This window comes from Clinocottus analis, unplaced genomic scaffold (genome assembly GCF_023055335.1).
Source record: "Clinocottus analis isolate CAN_PGR_092001 unplaced genomic scaffold, fCliAna1.0.p SCAF_7, whole genome shotgun sequence".
Classification (NCBI taxonomy): Eukaryota; Metazoa; Chordata; class Actinopteri; order Perciformes; family Cottidae; genus Clinocottus; species Clinocottus analis.
Genome location: NW_027176229.1, coordinates 12,695,075 through 12,710,381, shown reverse-complemented (window position 1 = coordinate 12,710,381; position 15,307 = coordinate 12,695,075). Strand labels below are relative to the sequence as shown.

At 40.9% G+C, this 15,307-nt stretch overlaps 2 protein-coding genes across 9 annotated transcripts in view; both read right to left on the bottom strand.

Annotated features, from left to right (window-relative positions):
• The window catches only part of bmp1a (bone morphogenetic protein 1a), a 29,557-nt gene extending 28,573 nt beyond the window's left edge, over nt 1–984 (bottom strand). For both annotated transcript variants that reach the window (XM_068604525.1, XM_068604524.1), the window contains exon 1: nt 809–984. In XM_068604525.1, coding sequence (XP_068460626.1) covers nt 809–953 — 145 coding nt within the window. In that variant the 5' untranslated portion in view covers nt 954–984. The remainder of the gene's footprint in view (nt 1–808) is intronic.
• A 1,755-nt stretch (nt 985–2,739) lies between these two features.
• Nucleotides 2,740–15,076, bottom strand: kansl3 (KAT8 regulatory NSL complex subunit 3). 7 transcript variants are annotated; one of them, XM_068604528.1, is made up of 22 exons: nt 14,872–15,076; nt 13,995–14,270; nt 13,712–13,882; nt 13,518–13,608; nt 12,783–12,968; nt 12,531–12,659; nt 12,298–12,414; nt 12,105–12,203; nt 11,764–11,835; nt 11,573–11,647; nt 11,296–11,453; nt 11,110–11,173; nt 10,797–10,985; nt 10,048–10,132; nt 9,380–9,457; nt 8,883–9,062; nt 8,360–8,447; nt 8,015–8,142; nt 7,550–7,656; nt 5,803–6,001; nt 4,687–4,805; nt 2,740–3,955 (listed from the first exon to the last, which is right to left on the bottom strand). In XM_068604528.1, the coding sequence occupies exons 2-22, from the start codon at nt 14,204–14,206 to the stop codon at nt 3,950–3,952; spliced, it is 2,553 nt and encodes an 850-aa protein (XP_068460629.1). In that variant the 5' UTR covers nt 14,207–14,270; nt 14,872–15,076; the 3' UTR covers nt 2,740–3,949. The 7 variants fall into 7 exon arrangements, with proteins under 7 accessions (XP_068460629.1, XP_068460627.1, XP_068460628.1 ...); XM_068604526.1 differs by having other exon boundaries at nt 10,048–10,204; nt 14,872–15,075; XM_068604527.1 differs by having other exon boundaries at nt 4,687–4,802; nt 10,048–10,204; nt 14,872–15,075.
• Between the last annotated feature and the right edge of the window lie 231 nt (nt 15,077–15,307).

Genomic DNA, 15,307 nt, shown 5'->3' with positions numbered 1-15,307 from the left:
CCAGATGGAAAACACAATCTGTTCAAACTCCCCCAAAGGGATTTGGCAAGACAGGGAGTTCACAACACACACACACACACACTTTTGTCAGAGAATTAAAAAAAAAAAAAAACTGCACAAAAGATGCAGACATATTTATACAATGAGCCATAAGACAGCAGACAACATAATTATGTGTGCATCATTTCGAAGCTCCACTGTACTCCTTTCTCTCCTCCACATTGTTTTTAGTGGTCGTGTGAACAGCCGCTGGAAGAAAAACACTGTTTGTACAGTGGCAAAAAACAAATAGAAATGGAGCAGAAGAAGTCTAAAAATCAAAGTGGTGAAATCCCTCGTTTGCTCAACAATCGAGCAGCTCACCGCCAGCAGGAGCGACATTATCACAGAAAAGAAACATTTCTAAAAGTGCATCCGCGTCAAACACCAGGCTGTAAACTTTTCAACAAGCAAGTAAACCAAAACTTTTCAAGCCTCGACAAATGTATTCAGACACTCATCATTTCTATTTTTCATTTTTTCAACCCGGGCCGCCGCTCTCCGAGCTGGGTTCTCCAGGGCGACTCAGCAGTGTGTGCTTCAAATGTTTAAAACTGCAGAAACTATGTCACTCAGGACAAAACAAATGCACACAATGTTCTCTCGAGCCTTTTAAAAACTACATCCACTACTGTCATCTCTCGGAAAGCGGGTTTCCAGCCTATCCCTGCAAGCTCCGCAAAACAGATTCGTGGCATGTTTCTACTTCCACATCAAAGGTGAATCACATCGTAGCTTCTACAAAAGAAAGGAGAGAAAAAAATCTCACCCGCTTTACAGGGATCCTTATAGTCGATCGGCTCTGATTGGGCACCGGACTCCACATAGTAGCCTGGATCAATCGCCTCCAAATCGATCGCCAATACCACGCCGAGACAGGAGAGAACACACAAACATCTCGCCGTGAGATCCATTATTGTGGTGGGGAGACGGCGAAAGGCGAGGGATAAAGGTGAAGGCAGGATAGGGGGGACAGAGGGAGAGAGAGAGAGAGAGCGACAGAAGAGTGAGTGAGTGAGAGAGAGTGTGAGAGAGAGAGAGAGAGAGAGAGAGAGAGAGAGAGAGAGAAAATGGGAGGTTTTTGGGGGAAACGAGATCCCTCCAGAGGGCGGGTTTTAGGTTTTTAATCCAGCCTCTCTCCGGTGTGTTCCTGGCTCTGGGGGCAGTGATTTCTCTCCTTCAGCCGGAGCTTCGGGCGAGTGCAGAGGACTGCCTGAGAAACTTTGATGACCTGGCAGCTCCACGGGGGAGGTGAAAATGCCCCATTACGCGGAGATGCCCCTGTGCGTTTGTATTGCTCCCCAGTCGATCCATCAGGGGTCTGTGAAGAGCATACGTGGGACGGGTGTCTATTATCTTTGTGAAGAAGGATTGTTGATGATATCTGCTGTCTCCACAATCGTGTTTATACTAACCTCAATTCAATATTGAATTGATCAAAGTAAAGATAGCATCATATTTTACTTCCTGGAGAGAGAAAGAGGGAACTTGATGGAACATTGCGTTCAATGTTGAATATCATATTGTCTATAAAAGTTCCAAAGAATCTATACTTACATGACACATTTGAAGATTTTAATTTTTTTAACGTTTATACAGTTTAATTAAAGTTGTGTGTACCTAAACTCCCTACTTCACTTTCTTTATTTTGAATTCAACACAAACGACGAGCGAACTTTACGCACACATGCGCACTCGACCTCAGCCACCCAGTCGCGCTGTCACACGCGCACACACGAACACAGACAATTAAACAGACTGAGCTTGACCTTTACAAGATAAGCTTTACTCGCATATATAAGCCTCCCCGAGCAAATTGAAGTCATGAGAGCGCCACCTGTTGGCGATTGATGGCACAATACACGTAGAGATTGTAAATCAAATGAAAATAAAAGTAACAAGACAGGTGTCATCATGTTAGTCTAAGTTTGGGAAATCCTTAGTTTTATTAAGGTATCAAGTAGAATTTAAAGACTTAAATCCTTGTGCATTACTTTGAATAAATCACGTATTTCCTACTGTTTTTCATTTTTCCAATATTCACGGTTTTTCTTTTGCACCTTTTATTCCTTCCATATCAACATATCTGTCTAAACAGATGCATGTGCACAGTATAAAGTACATAGACTATACTATAAGTAAAGGGACAGTTCTGCAAAAGGACAATCCTGTGTAACATTCTTCTCCGACTTGCAACAGGATATTACTGGCATCACTCAGTGTATTGTGTAATCTATTTAATACAAATACAACACTCCCTATGCTTCTTCTTTAGTCATCATACTACAGGCAATTTCTTCCCAATCATTTGTGAAGATTGCTTCACAAATACCGCATTTTCCAGTCTCACTGGATTTTGCAAACATCAAACTCATTCATATTGAAAATAACAGAACTGTGGTGGAGTCTGGATGAAGAGACCTCAGATGAATTGCTTGAATATCAACTGCTGCTGCTGCTGCTGATGACGATAATGATGGGTGGCTATATGCCAGCAGCGCTGTTGATCTCTGTCTGACTGGCATCAGTTATCTTGTCTCTGCCTATTACACACAAAGCCTGGCTTATATAAGAGGGAGGAGACACACTATTCTCTTTATCTTATCTGGCTGCTGCCTATGTGTGGAATTTAAGACAGGATGTCAGCTGAGATGAGAGGGCTGTATTTATGCTGTTGCTGTAAACACGTCTGTATAACTATCATGAGAGCATGCACCTTCATTACATTTTGATTAAGAGGAGTATCCGTTCACTGTATCGCAGTGTGCTCAAAACAAGTGTTGAACACATAGGACCAAATATTTAGATTCACGAACAGTTCGGCCTCTTCAGGGTTATCACTTTTTTTCCACTGTTGCTGTTTTAACCAAAATGTCCATATACATAGAAGTGTTGACACACTGCAGACGGGACATATTGCCTTATACAGTAGTTTACTGGAAACAAACGTAACACATACAGTTTATTGTAAATACCGATAGACATTCATGTAATGCAGCTTTTTGAGTGCACATCATTCAAAGTAAGCATTGCACAGATGCTCAGTCAACTCGAGGCCTTTTTAACAATTCTCCATAACCTCTGCAATCACATAATCATGCCCACTACAGACATTTAGTTAGCCTTGAAGTTTAGTTCTCACTCCAACATATTTCAGGTGTATGTACACAATAAAGTTCTTTGTCACAGAGAAAGAAAACCGCAACACAAAGACAATTGTGATGATGAAACACTGTAATGGTGTGAATATAATTACTAAGATAAATAATATGGGAGACACAGCTATTATTCTAATTTAGTTATATTCCCGAAATATCAGTTTGTGACAAAAATGCAACACACATAACTGACTTGCCTTGACAAATGATTAAAAAGATGCAAATCAAGTCATGACAAAAGGATTTAGACTAAATATACACTAAGAAAACCAATTGAAATTGTTGTTTTTAGTTATATAATTAACATACTAACTGTCCTTTTGTAGGCTGTGCAGCGTATCCTCACAGTCCAGGTAGGTCACAGTTTGTACTCATATAATACAAATAATTTCCTCTTTGTAGGATAACATGTGTGGATGTTTTTTCCCCTGCCGTCAGAATGTTAAAGGTGTAAGAAGAGAGCACAGATCTCATCATGAAGATCTCCACTGCAGTGTTGGTAAAGCGTTATCTATCTGTGCATAGCGGTTAAGCCAAGCAGTGGCTCAGCCATCGCTGACAGTGACAGCCGGGCCTTTCCCAACCATCTCCACTGGGGAGCTCTCTGGAGGATGTGATTCAGGTGTGCTGCATGTTGGTGGTGGCGTGTATGTCATTGCAGGGAGGGGGCAGTTTCATTAGCAGGCTGCGGATCCCAGAGACTTCTGGCACAGCATCAGCTGACATCAGGTGTCTCACCAAATGGACACGTCTCACTGCTGTAAAAGGGCAGAGTGGAATTAAGAAACTCAGACTCTAGAAAATATAATAGTTGTATTTCTTTGTCTACAACTGACTGGCAACTTTACTGTGCACACAGTATCTTCAGTGATGATGCAAATAATTTCAGAAGTGCAGCTCACTTTACATACACAGCCTCATATTGAGATGGATTAACATAATACTAAGCTGTCATTTTCACTCTGCAATTATGGAAGAGTTTTGTGAGTAGAAAGAAACACTTTTCTACAAAACTTGGCCTTTGAATGAAGTAAAAGCTGTATGTACTTCACTCTTCTAGGTAGCGTCATTTCAAATATTAACATTGCATCAGTGTTCCTTTAACGTAAAATCCTCTGAATGTGCATTAACTGAGTTTGTGTGCAACTTAAAACTAGCTACAAAATACCACAGTAAAATGGGTAACAGATTACTATTTAGTGCATATCTTTCATTTTTCACTACTTATCAGCACCAAAAGATAATAGAGGCTGACAAAATTATTTCATGGCATTGTGGTTGCCATGGCAGTTAAGAAATTCATAAGCTAGCCAAAAAGATAAATTGGGTTGTATGGACAACAACATGGGCAGTGTGAAAGCAACAACAAAAAAAGGCAGAACTGAATAAATGAACATGAGCTATTACTTTAGAAAGACTTGGTAATCAAATAAAGAGCTTTAAGTCAAACAAGGCTGTCGGGGGCCGTTAGGGCTCAAATGAGACGCACCTTGGGCTCAAGGTTATGAGCCATCGTCAAAAGCTCATCAGCTGGGCAGAGAGGTCCCACTCCACTCGACTGTGCTCCTCGCAGGGTCACCGTTATCGAAGTGGGGGCTTTCTGCCCTACTGACACACAAACACAACTGCTCAGCACTAACAACTACCAACGCTAAACCCCGAAATACACCAGGAGTGAAAATGGAGCGTTGACTTTGCCGGCAAAAGTTGTCAAACATGTTGTGATGAAAGTCACCAGAATCACCTTTTTGCTTTGTGGTCAGCAAACTTAAAACAATAGCAGGTTGTTGGACAATGAACACAATGAGAGGTAAAAAGGTAAAAACTATATTTGGGGAGATTTAGTTAAGCGAGAGCGGTGCAGTACAGTGAAGAACTGATTCACACTAAAAGAAAAAGACAAACAGAAGCAATGAAAACATGAGTTGGATTCCAGTCTTTATTGTAACAGGAAAACGCTTGGGTAAAGCTGTGTGCTCATGTTATTGCTTTTCACCACATCTCCGTAAAAGGTTAACATTCAAACATGTGGATGTTATAAGCATGTGATTTGATGGAAGGGTTTACAAAATGTTACGACATGAGGCAAACAAACATGAAGTGAGAAACAAAATCTGACTTACAAAGGCATCATTTCAAAGTTTGTCAACCATACTCGCACTGGTTTTAACTTAATTCACAATTATTCTGTATCAAATAGCTTCATACATTTATATTTATTTTACATTTGCATCCACTTCTAATTAAACATTATGTGTAATACATAAGCTGGGAGCTCAAACTTTAGACCCTACATTTTCCTTATGGCTCTTTCTGAACATGAACACAAAACATGGCGTACGGCACAGATCTGTCCTCCGAAGCTGTATATCTACCACACCTCACTCTGCACACATGATAACAGTCAGGTTCTTCCAGACCACCGACCCACACCCATACCCACACACACACACACACACACGTTGACAGAGCTGTCCTCTACGGTCGTCTACTGTGGCAATCCTCGCGGGCCTACAGACGTCCTGAACTAGTGTTTCCAAAACAAAGGATGAATGAACTATGGTCATTCAACGTGGCCGTCGCGTTTTGGCAGTTCGAGACATACCAGCGGTCTGATTGGTGATGTGCGCCAAGCCGGGCAAGCTGCTGGCAAGCTTGGCTAGCCCGCCATTAGTAAGCAACTGGTGGATGGCGGTGGTTTTAGCCACTCCTCCTGTGGTGACCACAGGCAACGCCCGTAGCAGAGTACTGCTGCTGGTACAGACGGCGCTCAGGACCTGACCCTGGGGCTTGCCACAGACCGCCTGATGATGGAGGAGAAGAAGACAAACAAATAGTTTAAGGTCTGGTCTTATCCAACAACGACTTCGGATAAATTTCGTCTTTTACCCCCATTAGTCAACTCTTGTGAGTCTGCACATGTTCCCGTTGTGTATAATTTACGTTCCACTGCCATTATATTAGGTACACTAAGATAAAACCAATCTGTTTTTCTTCCATTTAATTAACCGAAATTGATATAAGTGTAGAGGATAAAATATTTGAAATGTCATTCCCTCCCCTATGATAAATGAACTGTGATCAATCACATTTCTTTGGAAAGATTAGGTCAATTTTACTAGCCACACCAAGGCCTGATTACTGCCAAACCTTTTGAATCAAGAAATCATTTAAATATAAAAAAATAAAGTAGGCTAAAATATCTCAAAAAGCAACACATCAGGCAAAGATGAGACTTGGCATTATTGATGGAACCATGAATTCTTCTCTCTACCAGAAAATTGTGACCCTAAGCTCAAGCACACTTTTGTTATGCATCTCAACGATGATCCCAAACACACCAGCAAGTTCACCTATGACTGGTTTTGGAGAAGCTGTGGTCAAAGTCCGGACTTAAATTCGATCGAGATGCTGCAGCATGACCTTAAGATGTTTATGCTCAAACCATTCAATGTGGCTGAATTAAAACAATTCTGCAAAGAAGAACAAGCCAAGATTCTGCCACACTGACTCGTTGCCAGTTATTGCAAATGCTTGATTGCAATTGTTGCTGCCAAGGGTGGCCCAACCAGTTATTAGGTTTAGGGGGCAATTACCTTTTCACATAGAGCCAAGTAGGTTTGGATAGATTTTCCCCCTTAATTAAAATCATTAAAACAATGCATTTGGTATTCATTTGGGTTACCTTTGTTAAATATTAAAATGTGTTTGATCGGAAGACAAATATCCAAAAAGTATGAAACCAGGAAGGGGGAGCATGACAGGTGAATTAGAAATAGACAGGCTTTATCAATTTGGAAGGCCTCCTGCAGCAACTATGACTGATATTGAAGTTGGGAAGAATCACAAATGCTCTTTTTACCTTTTTAGATCCCATCGCCAGTCATATTATGCACTTGTTTTACAATATACTTAAAAAAAATGTTTACCTATATTTTAAGCCCAAATATTATTTTCTTCATGTAAAACACCATCATCAAAAGTCTTTATTTTTAAAACCTTTTGTAACGTACACAATTAAAATATATTGTTTTACTGTGAAATACTCACAGTACAGAAGCTAAAAACGCTCTAACATCTGTTTCACTGGGACTTTCACAGCTCTTGTACGATGTAAAGCCTCATGGGTCATTTGTTATTGGCAGGAGAAGAAAATCATTCCCGCCTAATGCCGCGACCGGTTTGGCTATGTTATCCATTACTGGAGTGAAAAAAAAACCTAAATTAAACAAAGTTGTGTAACTTGTTGTTTGGTTGTCAGTACAGTTTACATGAGTCCTTGCAACTGGACTTATTACAAGCTATACTTCCATTGTGGTCATTCAAACGTATACAATGTAACTGAGAGGTACCTGGGTGCTGCCTGTATTGGCTGATGTGGCCGGCACACTAGGAGCTTTGGTGATGATCTCCTGAAGACTGAAACTTAGGCCTTGTAGTAGACTGCTGGCGGAAGGCCCTACACACAAACAGAAAGACAATGAATCATGGAAGATGACATTTTATTGAAATATGAATAACTCCTAATGCTACTTCCACACAATTCCCTTGATGGCCACACACACACACACACACACACATGCACCAAGTCATGTCCAAAGGGTAAGGTTCAGGACAGCGATGGTGCAAGAGGTAATCAATGATGATGTTTGCTTAAATATGTTGTCCTCACACACTGTTCTCTTCCAGTGTTCAAAACTGCAATATCACTCTACAAAGTGGTTAGAACCGCACTGTGTGTTTAGATTACTGTGCTGAGATTAGCTGCACTGTTCAGAGTGCAAACAGGCGTGCAGGGCAGTACAGGACAGAGATACCTTGGGCAGTAGCCGGAGCTTGCGCCTGGACTGGTGTGGAGGACCCTGACACCATACAAGGCTGCACGCTGTTGAATGAGCTGGAGCCTGGGGACAGGGCACCAGATACCCCTGAGAGACTACCAGACCTGCAGTGACACACATAACCACCAATCTACTCAGGAGCTACCCCAGCAAGTAAAGATTGGCCATCACTCAGCTCTCAAACTATATCAATCATCAATCCCTCTGCACCAGACCAAACTTTTGACCCAAAGGGTGGGAGTGTGTGTTGTGGGTGTAGGCATGATAACGGGTTTAAGCACTCTATACTGAATGTGCCCGTACCAGGGCAAGCTAGCTTACCGCTGGCTGGTGAGAAGTCCAGTGAGCTCCTTGGCTCCAGCCACAGTCTGTCCCACTGTCACTCTTAAGGGCTTCCCAGAGACACCAACTGCATTGAAAAGGGATCACATCATGCTGGTCCGTTAGAGATACTTCAGAGGGCCGCTTTAAGAAAAGGCTGAAACAATTACCCAATACATCTAGCTTGTTGCGAATTACAAGTACTATACATTTTCAGGAATTAAATGTTTTTCAAAAGTTTACTTTACAAAAGTTTACTTAAGCATACCTTACTTCAAACAAAAACATTGTTCTCACTCCATCTCGCATTGAGCATGAAGGTGAGCTGCTAAAATCTTTCTCCAATCCTGTCTGTTGACAACTAATTTCATCAATCCACAAAACAAACAAAATCTGTTCACTCAGATCATACCGACGCTTTTCGATGTTTTCAATTTAAAGGAAACTGAGTAAGTCATGGATGGTTTATATCAAACTAATGATTCTAGAGTGCCATATGTAATATAAACACTAGGTTTTGTACCTTCGTGTGCAGCAGGGCTGATGGTTCCCCCTGCTGACTCGCTTTGGGAAACAATCGTGACCTTGATCTTGGCTCTCTTGGCGGCTTTGCTTGGCGTGGGACTAGGCGCCTGCCTCCTCCTGCCATGAGACCTCAGTTCATCTCTGTCCAGGCCCTCCATCTGGTCACTGGTCACTGGCACTGCACCACAAACACAAATATTGATCAGACTGCTAAAGGGACTTTAACCTGGGCTCTTTCACCCGTCGTTAACCCCACCATTATTATTACATCTTGCCTGTCTGTAATATAAACCTGCTTTGATTTTTTTTCCCCAGCAATATAAAATGTACTATTCTGAGTTGAAGAAATGTAAAAATTCAAAACATCACATTGAGTGTTTAGTGAGGAGAAAGTGTAATATTTCAGTGTGACATTCATATACTACTAGGGCAATGGATACCAGGAAAGGAGTGAAAAGAAAGTGGAAAGGGAGAGGAAAATGGATAGACACTTACCAAAAATACAAGGTGGGGTGCCAGGAGGAAGATTTTTCCTCACAAGCATGTTTTGTTTCATAAATGCAGCAAACTGAGCTGGAATGAAGGAAGGAAAAAAAGTCGGAAAAGAAAGATAAAAGGAAGAGAAGAGACAGCGGATGAGGAGAGTATTTCAGTCACTTTCTATCTTGCCCTATCAAATGTTGCAACTTGACAACCATAAAGGAGTTCTGTTGCTTTATTTTATCTTTGAGGGAAATGCAGGGTGAATTTGGACATGTAGTTTCTACATTCAACACAGGGTGGACAATTAGCATGATAGGGCATACAGGTAAGTGCCTGGTAATGAGAACGTGGTGTGTAGACACGAAGCAAACTGTTTTTGACCGTGGTCGTGTCATAGCCTAACTTATCGTAAATTGTGTTAAACTGTTACCAAGCATGTAAGATTGGATATTTGTTATTATAAGTCACTACACAATCCTTTAAGGTTTTTATTTGTAATAATTTTCACATCTCCCAAAGAGCCCCGTCCACTCTGCTCGCAGAGGCTGAGGTTGAAGTGAATGACTCATCATATCAAGTTCACAGAAACAGTGTTGGGATCAAGGATTGCTGTGCATGTGCATGTGAACATGACTGTGTGTTTTCAATGCACCCGAAATGTGTTGTGGTGGTGCACTAACCTTGGGCCTGTTTAGGAGTGAGTACTGAGCCAGAGCGTTGCATGTGTGTCTTGAGGAGCTGCGTGGCTGTGATCAGACTGGACTTCTGTGCTGGAGAGAGACCAGACGTCTTAGGTTTTGGACTTGAAGTGGGACTGCTACAGACACTAGACAGATCCTGAGGACACAGTGAAGCAGTGACCTGATGAGTCATGATTCAATAGTGTCAGTCATTGAACATCTTAAACTCTTGCTTATAATATTCATTACAAACTTAACCTCAATTAAAATGCAGCCAGCTCAAACAACATATGTATATTAGAGTTTCTCCCAAATCCAGTTTACAAAATGTTACATGCATCATTTTAAATGAAAAAAAAAGTACATATTCCTTAAATTCTGTGAAGAAAGTGAAATGTAACTACTCAGCACTTATCTGTAATTTTGTTCCACACAAAAAAATAATGTGAAAAGACATCACTTCCTTTAGATGAAGACCCAATGACTTTCTATCATTTTATATATTTATTTCATGACTCATCTAAAATAGTCACAATTTTGGGTGTACAAAGGAAACCAAGGAATAATTACATGTGATGACTGCTAGTCAATTATTATTCCATGAAGAAGTATAAATATTAACAATACTATATAAAGTATTCTTATAGTAAAACAATAATTGGATGCAGCTCTTGTGGTTCATATGAAAGCTAAAGTGACACTTCTAAACATTAGAAAAATGTTGATAATTGCAGCACCAGGTAACTGACCTCTGAACCTGAAGGTGAGATGGGAACTCTCAGTGCAGGCGAGGAAGGTCGTCCTCTTTCCATGTCAAAGGGAAGTTCCCGCCGAGGCCTTTTCTTCTTCTCCGTGTCCAGGTCCCTCATCTCTCCTGAGCCGTGGCTGTGGCTTTCTGCCCGTGTGAGGACTCCTGACAAGAAGTCAGCTATCTCATCCTGCCGATTAGCCATGAAAGAAAAGAAACCGTTTGTTATCAACATCATAGGCGATGTTTCGAGAGGATGAAAAACTCTCCAGACTAAGCATATAAATTGAAAATTTCCAGCTATAAAGACCAACCTGAACACAGCGGTCCACCATGGTCTGTGTTAATCCCTCTGATTTAATCTTTGCCGAATTGATTCTGTGGAGGAAGAACATTTTGTAATATTACCAATAATAAAATCCTTGTGCTCGGCTAGAACTAATATAATATATCCTCTTATTTTCTGATAGTTTAACCACCAGTCCAAGTTTGTGACTGACCTGAGGTTGTCGTCTGATCCTCCAACCACCACCAAGCTGTTATCTGCCCTCAGCTTCTCTCTGAATTCCTCCATGCCCTCTATGCTACATTGCAGGGCATTCTGACCTACCACAAACAACACAGGGGTCTTCATGTCCAGCAGGGGGTCATCTACATCCTGAAGACAAGTATGATATTAACAATGAGTACTAACATGGACTTGAAGCCAAAGGTCAGAGTTTCTTTGTAAAAACTAATGAATTAAAAAAAAAAGGAAGATACTGTCTACAGTCTTACCCCTCTTGGTCCATTGACTGTTAGCAGGGGGAAGCCGAGACACACTACAGCGGTCAGATACTCCATAAGAGATACCTGTAATAAATCAGGATATAATTTAAAAAATGATTTAAAAAATGATTTTTTTTTTTAGGGATTAAAATGACTTGGCTTCACATTGTATGAGAATGATACATTGTAAGAAGTCTTACGTGACAAGCGATGAGAGCACCAGCGTTCCAGCCAACCAGGATAATGGGTTTGTGAGGAAAGTGACTGTGAACCTGGTGGTTAAAAGTCGGGCATTACACAGGTGCAGACACATCCTCTACAAAAAAACAAACATAACATAATTTGTATTCTACATGGCGATGTTTTTTTCCTTCCCATTTTGCCAGTAAATATTACACAAACAATAATAACAGTACTGTGCAAGTGATAAGAAACCAGGCCATAGTGAGTATGCACATTAAAAACAAATCAACAGCACAAACATCACCATCACACTGCAACTATAGTCATACAAGTAGAACATAAAAACAGAACACCCTACCTCCATGACCTTCGCTCTGACGGTGCCCAACATGTGCTCCAAGCACTGTGTGATGCCAATATTGGCTCCGCTGTTCACGTGACTGTGCACTGGAATGACCTGATAGGGAAACAGCTATTATAGAAACTTTTCTGAGATTATTAAAACCCAAATTCTACATAATATATAGATTTAACTGAATGAGACTTAAGACCTTTCCCAAACAAGAGAGTTGCGACTGCCAGAATCTCATTCGCCTTGAAGTAGAGAGGGCAGGATTGGTTGGGCTTGATGGTGCAATTAGGATGAGTGGCGATCCAGGAAGTTTGCTCTGAAACATATATAAAAACAGACAGGGATTTAGTCTTTAATTGTTACAGATCACAAAGAACATATCACATCACTAACTGTTTAACATTGCTTTCCATTCAAATAGTTATGCATTACCGGTTTGTTTTGAGACAGGACTCCCACAGCCGGGTCCCAGGGCCGTTTCAATAGCAGTGACAGGGCCTCTGCACTTGGAGTGCCAGTCTTTGCTGTTGTCAGCAACATTCTGTCGATCAGTAACGGCAACTTCCAAGACACAAAGAAGAATAATAAGGAATCGAAAATCACAAATCTTGCAAATACGGGTGCAGACATCTGACAGTAACTATAGAGCAATTCTTACTCTACATCAAATTACACACATCACACCTTGCTTTTGAGAGTCTGCAGCACATCCAGGTAGGCAGCAAGCATAGCAAGACTTAAGGATTCAATCATGGTAGTGTGTAACCACTGCGTCAGTTTGGTATCCCAGTTCACACTTGCTAATGCATGTCGCACCTTCCTGGCACACTTGTCCACAGCTATTCTCCGCAAGATTGGCTCATTGGAAGCCTAAGAGAGATAAGATCACACAGGAGACCAACAAAAGCCATTTACAAATGGCTTTAGTCACATGCATCACTTCATCAAGTCAATTTACTTTGACTTTAAAAAGGTGAAACTCAAAATAACTTTGCTGGTTCTTTTTGATTATATAAGCTGGAGTTCATATGCAAGAAAAAACAGTAAAAAAAACTATCATGAACACATGTTTTTTTCATAATATTTCAAAAAGTATTATTGATCTATTCCCTTACTTGAAGGTTTGTTACAATAACAAACCCTGTCTGGACACTAACAGCACTAGCACTGGTTTGTATGTTTTCTCTCTCTAGAAAAAATATATGTTACCAAACAGTCATTGATGCACAGTATATTCTGTTTAACAGTGCCTTTGTTATCAAACAAGTGGGAAAGCAAACACACTGTTGCAAATATAACATTGCATGTACGCACAATAACTGTAGATTTTAGAGCTCAATAACTGTTTCAATCCAGTTATCACAAATGTTGCTGAAAAACTACAATTTAAAAGGTTTGGAGAAGATTTTCAGAACTTACATTTTCATTGGCCAGGCGGGCCAGTCTTTCAGCTTGTAGAGCTTTAAGGACTTTGTTGAACAGTTTGTTTTGGGCCACTGACCATCCAGTCCTGAAACCAAATAATGATGAAGTCAAAAACATGCACTGTAACTTATATACTTTCAACATTGTCTGGATAGTAGAGGATAAAAGAACTGGCTCCAGATGATTACTTGTTTACGTGTTCCTCCCAGTCATCGGGGGGTGGAGGGCTCTCAGCAACTGTGCGAGCAAACAGAACATGACGCTCACACTCCTTCATCACACTAAGAGCTTTCTGATTATCATAAAGAGGAGCCGGTGTCGGTTTTACGGTCTCCACGTCTAACACAGAATCCGAGTCTCTGCAAACAAAGAAAAGGTCAAGTTACTGCAAGGCAGAAAATAGCTAAGTGATCAAACTGAGGTACAATTAATTTTGAGATACAAATTATGGAAAGGAGTTTTTTAACTTACGACAAGGCTTCAGGTTGGCGACGAGGGGTAACAAATAGTGTCCTTGTGGGCCGGGCACTGCTGGCATCTGGGTGGGCATTCCATGGTTTGGCATAGCTGTGGTCCAGAAACACCAAATCCAACTCTCTTTCATGAGCTGACAGCTGAAAAAGCAAGGATGTGCCCATCTTTCGAGCTGATATCTGAAAGTCCTTATCCCCTCCACGATGCATCGTCTTCCTGGGCCCCAAAGGGCCCCGGGAAGAGCTTAACAACTTCAGATTGTTTCAGAACAAACTGGAAAAGAGGAGCCAACATTTATTATTTAGAAAAAGCTGAAAAAACAATTAATTGTACTGCTTTTCCACAAGGAATGTACGGAGCAGCAATAGCTAATTTGGCATAATCTACTTCTGAAGAGTTATGGGGCAACAATGTATAGATGATTTGTTATTATGTTGTTAAGTTACCTTTATTGCATTCATACATTTTGGTTGTGACATTAAACAAGACAATTAATAATGCCTTTGACTTTGGAAAAGCAATCTTCATGCATCCCTCATGAATAATTTACCGTTATAGACTAAACGACAGCTCGAGGAAATAACCATAAGATTAACTATCTTAAAAGACGAGAATGTGACGTTCCAACATGCACTGCTTTGTCCTCGGTGAGCGCCACCCATCACTGCAATAACAACCACATATTACATATACCGTTTCGGGTTGAAAATACCATCTAAACCCCTCCCGTGTTTAGTTAGTATAACTACAGCTTTACGTGGTGGTTGATCAAGATTCATCATAAAAGGGACTGACGACTATGGGCTGGCCTGGCACGCTAACGTTAGCACAGCAAGCTAAACGCTACCGTAATGGCGCTGTGTCTTCTGCTCACCTTCTCGCATTATTAGTCCATATTTGTCGAGATGGTTTAAATTCTTCCTTTGAGCTAAACAAAACCAAAAAATACGTATATATTTGCTTATTTTAGAGGTTATTGTAAACCCTAAATATTCAGTGCGCAAAAGCCTCACTTCCTTTTGTTGTGAGATTTGTTGCCATGTTGCGCTCCACAACCTCCATTTTCAGAGCTAAAACAAACGGGACCGTCATGGCCACATTTCAAGCAAACTGGCAACCCCGTTTGTGGCGCGTCAGTGACTGACGCAAAACGTGTACGGTCCGTGTACGTTTTGTTCGTTTGTTTTTCCGTTCATTCGAGAATACGGAAATACGGAAAAACGACCGGGTCCGTGTACATTTTCTACTTTCCTGAAGTAGTTAGTGATACTTGAGGTAGTTAGTTAACCACATAATAGCACTAATACCAA

Excerpts from the sequence above, each read along its gene's own strand:
- kansl3 (XM_068604526.1), bottom strand. The coding sequence starts at position 14,206 with ATGCATCGTGGAGGGGATAAGGACTTTCAGATATCAGCTCGAAAGATG. Across the intron at positions 13,883-13,994 it reads CGCCAACCTGAAGCCTTGTC|AGACTCGGATTCTGTGTTAG; the intron begins GTAAGTTAAAAA and ends CTTTGTTTGCAG. Across the intron at positions 11,836-12,104 it reads TCAGAGCGAAGGTCATGGAG|GTTCACAGTCACTTTCCTCA; the intron begins GTAGGGTGTTCT and ends TTTAACCACCAG.